General features: G+C 62.9%; 1 protein-coding gene and 1 long non-coding RNA gene across 6 annotated transcripts in view; one reads left to right on the forward strand and one right to left on the reverse strand.

The window, feature by feature from the left end:
• Nucleotides 1-7,526, forward strand: part of LRRC27 (leucine rich repeat containing 27) — a 28,503-nt gene extending 20,977 nt beyond the window's left edge. For all 5 annotated transcript variants that reach the window (XM_084995411.1, XM_084995409.1, XM_005654153.4 and 2 more), the window contains 3 exons: nucleotides 3,020-3,138; nucleotides 4,561-4,690; nucleotides 5,738-7,526. In XM_084995411.1, coding sequence (XP_084851537.1) covers nucleotides 3,020-3,138; nucleotides 4,561-4,690; nucleotides 5,738-5,884 — 396 coding nt within the window. In that variant the 3' untranslated portion in view covers nucleotides 5,885-7,526. The remainder of the gene's footprint in view (nucleotides 1-3,019; nucleotides 3,139-4,560; nucleotides 4,691-5,737) is intronic.
• On the reverse strand, nucleotides 634-7,964 carry LOC146397154 (uncharacterized). Its single transcript, XR_014826879.1, has 2 exons — nucleotides 6,250-7,964; nucleotides 634-6,071 (listed from the first exon to the last, which is right to left on the reverse strand). It is a non-coding gene; the product is annotated as an uncharacterized LOC146397154 (long non-coding RNA).
• Nucleotides 7,965-10,667: the final 2,703 nt, after the last annotated feature.

Consider the following 10,667-nt stretch of genomic DNA (forward strand, 5'->3'; position numbering starts at 1 on the left):
ACAGAGGCCACTCGCCTGGCAGATCTGACCACTCAGTAGCCTGTGTCATTCAGCCAGCAGAGGCCACCAGCAGACACCCCTGCACTCTGGCCTCACCGACCCCGGCCTCCACTGGCACCCCCTCTGCAGCCCCATGGTCCTCTCCTGGCCTCCTGGGAGCTTCCTTGTTTGCGGCACTCAGACCGCCCCCCGCTGCCCTTGGTGCATCCTCGTGGAGCGAGCATCACTCCCCACACCCTCCTCTGGGGGGGAAGCCATGTCCGCCTCCTGGGGGCTCCCCGACCACCTTGTGCCCAGGCCCAGGGAAGCCGTCTGTCCTGGCCTCCCCGGCCTCACCCCTGGGCCTCCCCAGGCTTTGTCTCGCCTGCTGCGGGCAGGAGCCCGTGAGTGTCCATCCCGACCTGCTGCAGTGTGGGCTCCAGCCAGCCAGTGCTTTTAAGAGAGATTTTCTAGGAGTGGATGCTGGGACCTGGTCCCCGTGTCCCGCTGTCCTGCGGCGCCTGCAGCCTCCCTCCCTTCGCACCTCCGGCAGGGGCCCCGCGGCGGGGAGGTATGGACTCCGGGCCCTGGGCAGCAGCCCGGCTCTTTTCTGTATTTACCGCCCTCTGGCCCCCGCTCGGGAGCTCCGGGAGCCGCCTGCCCCGCCCCGGTCCAGTCCTCTACCTCATTCTTCGAGTTAGCAAATCCGTTTGAGCTTTTCTTTACGTTTCAGGTGTTACCTTTTTGTCACAAATGTGTGTCACAGTGTCTCCCCCATATTTGGACTTTGGTTGCAATACCTTAGGCCACATTAAGCATTTAGTACGTTCTTTCTGGGGCCGCACCCGTGGGACATGGAAGTTCCCAGGCTAAGGGTCTAATGAGAGCTACAGCCGCCGGCCTACGCCAGAGCCACAGCAACGCGGGATCCGAGCCGCCTCTGTGACCTGCAGCACAGCTCACGGCAACGCTGGATCCTTGACCCACCGAGCGAGACCAGGGGTCAAATCTGCATCCTCATGGGTGCTCCTCAGGTTCTTATGCCACTGAGCCACAGCGGGAACTCCTGCCCGCTTTTTAAAAGCATTGCATTTTCATTTTCACGGGGCCTCTGGCCCAGCAGCCTGCCTGTGACCTTGGTGAACCGGTTTTATTGGCCTGAGGAACATCGCTGGTGAGCTTGACCCTTGACGGAAGGGCCAGCGAGGCCCCCCTCGCGGGCGTCTCCCTCCCTCTCCTGCTCCTCGTGTTCACAGCCCCTCCTCCTCCTCTGGGCAGAGGAGGCTGTGGCTGTGGGTTCCGCCCAGATCACACGCTTTTAGTGTTTTAAAGATGAATGTCTGCCTTTAAAAAGCAGCCCTGCCGGCTGCCACGCTTGGTCTCTTCCCTTTGGCACAGCCCCAGAAGAGCCCTGATTGCGCGGAGTTCCTGTTCCGCTGCCTCCGCAGCCTGGCCCCCGGGGAGGCTGGAGGAGGTCGGGACCTGGCCCCCCACCCTGATCTTAAGCACCTCCTGGGAGCGGAGCCCGTGCTGGGCTGGAGCGGATGACGCAGGTGGCAGGTCCGCCTGGTAATCCACTCAGAGGCCACCTGGCAGATAAGCCCGGAGCTGATGCCCGCTGGCCTCCCGGGAGTCCCCGCGCCCCCGCTTGCCCTGCCGCTGCAGCAGCTCTGCAGCCCCACACGGGCAGGTGCCCTCTCTCACACACGTCACAGCTCCCTGAGCGGCGGTGTTGGTCTGGTTCTCAGACGGGTCCAGTCGGGGCAGCAGCGGGCCTGGTGGTTCCCGGGGGGAGAGTCCCAGCTTCTGGCCTGAGGCAGAATCCCATCAGGGCCCCGTGTAGGTGCGAGGCCTCGTGGAATGGCCGGGCTGGCAGGTGGCAGAGGGCGCGATTCTGCAGACGCCCAGGGAGAGAGCAGAGCATGAGAACACGCCAGGCAGGCCTGCACCCAGCAGCACAGGTGTCAGGTACCCTCAGCGGTGCCAGGCCGTCTCCAGGGGGATGTTTGAGACGGGCTCACCGGGGTGGGAGCTGAGAAGGTGGGGACGCAGGAAAGCACTGGCCAGACGTCCAGACATGCCCAAGGTGGGAGGAGGGGATGGAAGGTTCCTGAAAGGCAGACCCAGGGACAGCAGGGGAGGAGGCAGTGGAGGAAATCCAGGCGCAGCCCCCCAGGTCCAGGTGACCAGAGTCCAGGTGCGACATCCGCAGGCCCTGGACCTCATGGGTTTTCTAGCATTTGTAGGGCTATTTAGACATTTCGTGTAATTCTGTAACCGAGAAGTTTTAGGGAATTTGTTGTTTTCAAAGTAAATTTGAGGGCTTTTTGCTCTTTCAGAGAACCCCGCCTGGGACGTGCCCCCATTCACAGTCAGCCTCAGGCCACCTGCACCCAGTAAACCCAGCGCTGCGGCTGCAGGGTCGGGTCGAGGGAATGTCCTGTAGGAGATGCTAGACCGTTGCCCGGGGCCGCCGTCGTGTGGGGGACCTGCCAGCCGCGGCTCGTGGGGTCCCTGAAAGCAGTTGGCGCTTGCCTCCTTTTGGCGCAGCGGGCCGGCTGGCGGGACACCCCTGCGCTCTAGCCTGGTCCCTGCAGGCTCAGGAGACGCCGACCTCGCTGGAATCACAGCGCTGGGCTCCTTCTCACACGTTTTCAGAGTCTGTTTGTGCCGGTTTGTCAGCAAAGCGGGCTCTCTTTCTGCAGCACCTTTTCTGCTTGCACCCCCCTTCGTCAGCTGGGAGTGCTTCCGTGTCAGCGTGGCCTGCTGGCTTGATGCAGGCAGGTCTGTGAGACACTCAGGGCCCCTGGAGGTGTGTTTCTGCCCTGGGCTGGCCCGGGCCACTGCAGGAGCCGCCCACCTGCCCCGTGGCCCAGGCTCCAGCCTCGCCCTCCCACTGCCCGGCCAACAGAGGCCCAGGGTGGGTGGCAGTGAGCCCAGGCCAGGGGCTGGTGACACAGACGTGCTGCAGCCGAAGGTTGGCGCAGCGTGGATGGCTGTGTCTTCTCGGATCCCTGAGAACATGGTGTGTGTTTTCCAGGTGGCGTCAAAGATTCCTTTTGCCACCGGTCTGCTAGATAATGAGAAAACGCCCATGAATTTGCCCGGAAAAATGAGACAAAGCAAAGAGAAATCATGGCACACAAGTCCGGAGGCAAGGTGGGTCACGGGTCGGACTCTGTTCCAGACTCAGCTTCCACCCGCCCCTGCAGGTGCCTCTGCACTGCCCTGTCCCCTGGGCCCCTCAGCATCCAGGCGCCAGGGCGCTCGGGAGGGGGCAGCGCTGAGCCGGGGAAACAGAGCTCCCTGCCTTCCAGTGAGCACGTTTGCAGTGTCCCCTCGGCCCTTGAGGCCCGGCCCCCGGACAGCGGCGCCCAGGGTCCTGGCAGGCTACCGCCTCCCGCGCTCTTGGCTCCATGCTCAGCCCACGTCTGCACCAGGAATGGTCCAGCGAGGCTTCCCGCCGCCCTCCCCGCCTTCCTGGCCATGTGCTCCAGCTCTGGTCTGAGGGGCTGGAGGAAGGCTGTCGTGGTGTGACCCGGGGACTGGGGTCGTGGGTCATTCTTCCCACCCGCCTGGAACTGGGAGAAATGCCGCAGGCCTGCGTTCAGAATAACCCATCCACGTAGGGGTGGATTGAAGCAACGTGGATGGTGTTGGGGTGTCCTCTCACGTGCTCGGGGGAAGCCACGTCCCCCATGGGCCCTCAGCAAGCCGCCTGCAGACCACGTCTGTCCACCCACAGCCCCTGCCCTGTGGCGGGATTTACTAAGGGCAGGGGTCGAGGTGCTTGGAGGGTGCGGGCCGTCCCCTTGAGCCTGCCCTGCAGGACTCAGGAGGCCACGGTGCTGGCCTTAGGGTCTCAGGGGGCCACACCCAGGCTCCACGCTGAGCTGGTGCCAAGGGCTCTCCTGCCCTTCCCGCCACAGGCCCCAGGTAGGGCTTCGGGCCACACCGAGCGTCGAATTTATACGACACGCTACCAGCCGAGGTCGACAGCCTGCGAGGCCCCACTGCGCAGCACAGGGAACTACACTCAACACTTTGTAATAACCAGTATTTCATAATAACCTATATTCCTTCCTTTCAGAAGGAACCTGAAAAAGAATAGACACGTGTGTGTAACTGAATCCCTTTGCTGTACAGCTGAAGCTAACACAACCCTGTAAACCAGCTCTGCTTCAATTAAAAATAAACCAATAAGAAAGAAGAAAAATCAATGTGTACAAACCCAGAGCTGGAGCCCTGGTGCCAGCAGAGCAAGATATGTTTAAGGTCCCACATAGTGCTGTGCTCTGTTCTGTTTAAGGACTTATCAAAACTGGGCATTTCACGTGAAAACAAAGGCACATCCTCTTCCTTCGAGTGGCGCGTGTGCAGCGTCCTGGAGTGCAGCGTCTTCCGTGGATGTGATGTGTTTAAAGCAGAGCCGACGTCTGGTGGCTGCGAAGCGGGGCGGGGAGGCTGGAGCCGAGGGAGGGGCGGCCTCGGGAAAAGGGAGACCTCTTCCCGCTTCTTGGGGTGGAAACGGCTCCACCGCCTAATGCGCAGCATCACGTCCTTGTCGCCCTGTTTCCCCAGCACCTTCCACGAGGGGAATTTACAGGAAAAGCTGAACCAGCACGTCCAGCAAAGGCACGACCGCAGGAGCAGGCCCCGGGGGCTGGCGCCTCTCGGGGAGACGAGGAAGGCCGTCCGGGACTTGCAGACTGTAAGTGTTTGTCAGCTCGACTCGAAAGTAACTCGTTTTATTAAAAATCCGAGGGACGCACACTGTCTCTCCGAGCACCCGTTCTCTAAAACTGGAGGGGCCTCACTGAACCCCCGGTGGCAGAGGGGGCGGCACGTTCTCCCGAGAGAGAGGCCTCAGGCGCGCGCGGCATCCCCCGAGAGGCCTGACCTCCGAGGTACTAGAGCCTCACGGCGGAGAATCCGGGGAGGTTTCCAGGAAGTTTCCAGGCTGTTTCCCGGTTGGAGGTGGCCACGTGCCCAGACCACAGCTCGGCGTCCTGAATGGGCTCCAAGGTCCAGGAGCTCCCGGGGAGGGGCCGGATGCACAGTCACATGCAAAGGCCAGGCAAGGGGTGGCAGTGGCCCTCTCGAGGGCAGGGCCAGGCGCCCCCCCCGCCCCACAGCCCCCTGGAGCCGGCAGAGCACGTGCCAGGCTGGGGGGACCCTGGAGGAGGGAGCAAGCCCCAGAGGAAGGGGAGCCGGGAGCCCAGAGCCCAGACGGAGGGTCTCCCAGGGGACAGGGAGGACCTCGAGTGGCTTCCCTGCCTGGGGACTCCAGGACAACTTGGGGGACACGGAGAGCTAAGGACGTGATGTTACAGGAGCACAGGCTTCCCTGGGGGGCAGAACGGAAGCAGAGGGTCCAGGGCAGCAGAGCCCTCCCTGGTCCTCACGACACAGGCCCGGGTGTTGGCTCTGCCTGGGGGGACGGGGACCTGCCTGGGGGGAGGGGGGTCTGGGGTGCTGCCCCAGGGAGTCAGAACTGAGGGAGGAGGGGGAGGGGAGGGGGGCTGTCACCACCTGCTGGCGGGGGGGCTCTGCCTGGGGACACACCTGCCTGCCCTGTTCCTGTCCCCCTGAGGCCCACGTGCCTCCCTGTCCACCTCCTGGTTTTCTGGCCCAGCCGATGGGGGCGAGCAGGGGCCGGAGACGTGCACGCCAGGCCCTGCGGGACGGGCACTGCCCACCCCACGGCACCAGCCCGGGTCCTGCCGAGCTAACCTCTGCCCGTCCTTTCTCCCCAAAGGCCAGGAGCCTGCAGGCCGAGGTGATGAAACTGAAGCTGAGGTCGACCCTGAGCAGGAACCCCCGATGCCCGGCACTCTCTGGAAGCCACTCGCTCGGCCCGGCGGCGTCACAGTCTCGGAATATATTTTTTAACACGAAATATTGAGCATCCGAAGACGTGTACACATCCTGACAACAGAGCGTCACTCTCCCGTGAGCAGACGGCGGCGTCTTCTCCCGTGGGGAGTTGGGCTGCCACTCGCTGCCCTTCTGGGGGGCGCCTCCGGTGCGCTGGGGCTGCGAGGGTCACGTCTCCGCCTGCTCTGCTTTGTCCGAGGCCGCAGGAGGCTGAGCTGCATTAAAAGGACAATATTGTGAGCAGCTGCATGGCTTCCACTTGCAGCCCCCCTTCCCCAGCCGCCACCCCGCTCACTGGGGCACCAGCTTGGCCGCTGGTGAGCGACCCCGCCCCCCCGGCCCAGCGGTGCTGTCCCCTCACCCTGTCCCCCCCGCCAGGCACCCAGCTCTCACCAGGCTACACGGCCTCGGCCCCACTTTGTCTCTGGCGCTCAGCCTCTGACAGCAGGTGAGATAAGGGCTTGACCTTGAAGAGGTCTTTGACTGCATTTCTTTAACAGACGGAAGAGAATTCAAACTTTCTGTTTCTTCTTGTGTCGCCTTTGGCGAATGTGTCTCCAGGAGTGGTTCCGTGTTGGGTTTGTCCGCATAGACTTCACCGTACCCTCCCTTCTCCTCCGACACCTGGGCTCTGACTCCGGCGCCTTTCTCGCCGCCGCAGTTGGCGTCTCCTTTCTGTTTTCCTTGCTCTCGCCAGGGGTTCCTCTTTTTTGCATATTCGAAACAACCAGTTTGTTGAGTTTCACCACCCCTGCTCTCTGCCAGCCTTTCTACTTTCTTTGGGCTCCCTTGGTGCTTCTCGGGAATGTCACCACTTTCAGACACGTGTGTCCGAGAGGAAGGATGAAATGCGTCACCTGGGCTTCCGACTCGGGGAGCCGGCTGTGTGGGTTACTGCTGCCGCCCGACAGGTGGCTCCAAGACGTGGCAGCTGGAAAGGAGAATCGCCTCTTAAGATTATTCTCGTGGTTTCTGAGGGTCCGGGAGGGGAGCGGCGTGGCTGGATTTCTGGTTCAGGGTCTCACGGGGCTGTGGCATCCGGAGGCTCGCGGCCGGAGGATCTGCTTCCCTGTGGAGCGCGCAGACCTGCCCTTGGCCGCCCTTCGGCCTCCTCCGGAGAGCGCCCCGAGCGCCCGGGACCTGCTGGCTGTTTTGCACACGTCGGGCCAGCCAGTGGCCCTGGCGCTTGTCCGCCTTGTCTGCTGGTGGGCATTCGCCATCCGCTTGGTTTTGGACTTAGCGGTCTCCGCAGAAACACCAAGAGGTTCTTTCATGTTAAAAATATCAGACTCGCCTCTAGGAGAGAAGCCGTGAGCCAGCGGAGGCTCACACGGGGTCTTCCTTCTTGGCAGGGGCGTGGGTGCCTTTCCTCACCCTCGTCGGGTGCCTCCTGAGCCGTCGGGAATCTGGCAGCGTGACCGTCAGGTCTGGGGTTGCTGTTCGTTGCCGTCTCAGCCGAGGCCCCTGTCCTCTCACACCTGCACTCGGCCTGCCCGCGGAGGCCTTTCACATTCAGCAGGATTTTTTAAGATCAAGTTTTTAATTTCGATCAATTTTAAATTCCAGATATATTTTTCTTCACCTCCAAAATGCCAGTGTGGCTCTTTTATAAATAATGTTATATTTGTATATATAATATGTAAATGTAAATATTAAAAAACATGTATATATATTTGGCCTTGCCCAGGGCTTGCAGAGGGTCCCTGGCCGGGGATCAGACCCCCGCCACAGCAGGGACCCCAGCTGCAGCAGGAAGAGTTCCGGGTCCTTGTCTCGCCGAACCACCAGGGGCCTCCTTTTTCCTCGCCGCTGCTGTGTCTGGCTGTGGCTCCTCTGGGCGGTCAGACGCCAGTTCTCTGTTGGGATCTCCCGCCTCACGCCCTCATCCCGCTTCCTCTTACTCCACCGTCGCGGATCGCGCATGGGTCGTGGTTGTTTGTCGGGTGCCTGACGGTGTGTCTGTTTGTCAGGCACGTGGGACTGTAGAGGTGTTCCCCCCCCCCCCCCCCAGGACCAGCTGCCCCTCTGATGGGCAGGTAAGGATTCCATCACCTGACCCGGTCAGGCTCAAACTGGCCGAGCCTGCCTGGCAGCTTCAGCTGGACTCTGGTCTCTGCCTCCAAGGGACCCAAGGGTGAGAGCGGGACGCGCTCTCCTGGGCCAGCCCCTCAGCCACGCTCAGCACGTGACATGGCCACCAGCCGAGCACCTGGTTCGTGGCTCCAGGCCCCCCACTGCCCTCCCTCGGCCCCGTCTCTGGAGCCTTCAGCAGCCTCTGTGAGGTGGGGTGTGTGTTGGAAGGTTTCCAGTTGCTACAGGAGCTGAAGCTCCCACTAGTTCTACCCGGAAGTTAAACCCACTTTTAAATCCCTGCTCTGGCGTTCCTGTCGTGGTGCAGCAGAAACGAAACTGACTAGGAACCATGAGGTTGCGGGTTTGATCCCCGGCCTCGCTCGGTGGGTTAAGGATCCGGCGTTGCTGTGGCTGTGGTGTAGGCCGGCGGCTATAGCTCCGATTCGACCCTTAGCCTGGGAACCTCCATATGCTGCAGGTGCGGCCCTAAAAAGCCAAAAAACAAAAAGACAAAAAAAATCACTACTCTAAGCATGACTCAAATTCAGTAGTGGGTACACGTCAAGGACTGTCAGACTGAGTTTTAGAAAAAAGAGCTGAGGGGACGGTTCGCTCGGCCGTTCCCCCCACCCCCCACCCCATGTTCACGTGCGTCCGGCTTGGCCTTCCTGCCGTTTTGCTCGCTGCTCACTTGGAGCGCCCTCCACCTGCATCCCGTCAGCGTCACGGTCCCTGTGCCTTTCTTTGGCTTTGGAAGGCCAGCCTCGCCTCTCCCTCCCTGCTTCCCCAGCCCCTCTCCACTGCCCTGCCTGTGACCTCCCCACCTTGTCACCCGGCCACCTGACGCCTGTGGCTGGGCGACTCTCTCGGGCTCGGAGGGCGACCATTTGTGTCGCTCATGACCCCCGGGTGACAGAGCTCAGCGGGCTCGTGTTCCCTTGTGTGCCGTGGGCCTCTTCCCGGCTCCGGTCCCCAGTCCCCGGTCCCCAGCGTGGTCTCTGGGGCAGGTGCCATGCCCTCCTCTGGGGCCGCCTTCACGAAGCTCAGGCCATAAACCAGCACAGCACGCTGCCTCCATGTGCCCCAGCGGTTTGTGTGGCGGCCGGCACCCGGCCTGCCCTGCGAGTGTGCCCAGCCCCGCCGGGAGCCCCCGGGAGGAGCCGCTACGACAGGGTCCCTGCGTGGGCAGCTGGGCTGACGTCCCCTCCGAGCCCATCTCCTGCCCCGGGTGGGCGCTGACCGCAGGGGGCTGCCTCTGGAGTGGATGCCAGCGTGCGACCTCTCCGGACACCCAGTGTCTCTGGGGTCCGTGTCTGTCTGTCCTCTCAGGGGGCCTTGTCACCGGCCCCCGGATCAGGGAGCCCTGGCTGCAGGCACGGGTCTCCCCGCTTCAGGACCTGTGTCGGCCTCCCTCCTCCCGTCCCCCCGTCTTCTGGGGCCCTTCCTGCCCTCTTGTCAGCGCCCCCGGCTCTGTCCCCTTCCTCGGCTCAGGACCTCGAGACGCTTCCTGGAGGACCTTCTCCACTTGTCGTCTGCATCGCACAGAACTCTGCTCTTCATCAGCTCCATCCTGATGTCCTGGGGAGGGCCTCCGCGGTCCACCCTGGAGGTCTGGGGGTCCCCAGGGCCTGGCTCTCCTCCCGGGAGGTTGGCCCCCAGACAGGGTCAGTCTGGCCGCCAGTGATGGGCTGTGACCGCCCCTCCTCCCCCACCGTCGTGCGGCTCCTGCAGAAAGTGCTGGGCCTGGCCTGCTTCCTGATGTTTCCCAGCCTCGGGAGTGTGGGCCTCAAGCAGCTTCTCAGCTCCTTCTTGGTGGGGGGAGGGGGCAGGGTTGACCAGGGACCCTGGGCTGTTGTCCCCAACCCGGAGGGAGCAAGCACCACCCGATTTCTCGTCCAGGGGCCCAGAGGACCCGATGGCCCCTGTCCCGGCTGCCAGCCCCATATGACCCAGGTCGGGGAGCCCAGGGCCGTGGCCTCTGCCCCCAGATGACACCCCCCCCCCTTCTTAGGTGGTTTGCCTCTTCTCTGCCGAGAACAGGCTGCTGGGTTCCATCCTGATTCTGTCACGACATGACTGCTTGCGCCTGCCCTCCCGTCACGAATTCCGACCTGCCCGAGGGACCCACCTGCTCGGAAGGTCGCTCGAGCTGAGGGTGGGGGTGGTTCTGGAGGCCTGTCGTAGCGCAGCCCTGCTCCCCTGGCAGACTGGGGATGTCTAGGGTGGGTGGGGGTGGCCCTTGTCACTGTCACCTGTCTCCCCTCTGCTGCTTTGTCCTCTCTCCTTCCTTCACCGAGTGAGAGCATCCCGCAGCCTGACTGCCCAGATCTGCGCCCCCGGAGACGGGGGGGCTCAAGAGGAAGAGCCCCAAGAAAGGCGCAACCCCTGGGGGGCAGAGACTGCTGGGGGCAGGGACTCACCTGCGCACAATTATGGGGGTGCCCCCCAGTTGCTCCCAGGTGTCGGCTGTGAGCCGCAGGCGACACCTCAGGCAGGACTTGGCCTGAGCACATGGCCCCGCGGGGCTGCATGGCCGGACCTGGACCCTCCTCGTCCACAGCCCAGCAGCTGCCCCTGCTGGCACCTCACGCCTCGACCAGACACCTGCACCCTCATCAGACGCCACTAGTGGGGGTTCCTGAGTCTTGGCCCTGAAACGAGTTCCAGGTGGGACGGTCAGGCCCGGCCAGTGGCCCCAGCCCCTTCTCCTCCCACAAGCTGCCTGTGGACCATCGAGC

Source organism: Sus scrofa, chromosome 14 (assembly GCF_054392235.1).
Source record: "Sus scrofa isolate SSC_HxYL_T2T_F1_AM1 chromosome 14, Sscrofa_HxYL_maternal_Yorkshire_Landrace_v2.0, whole genome shotgun sequence".
NCBI classification, from domain to species: domain Eukaryota; kingdom Metazoa; phylum Chordata; class Mammalia; order Artiodactyla; family Suidae; genus Sus; species Sus scrofa.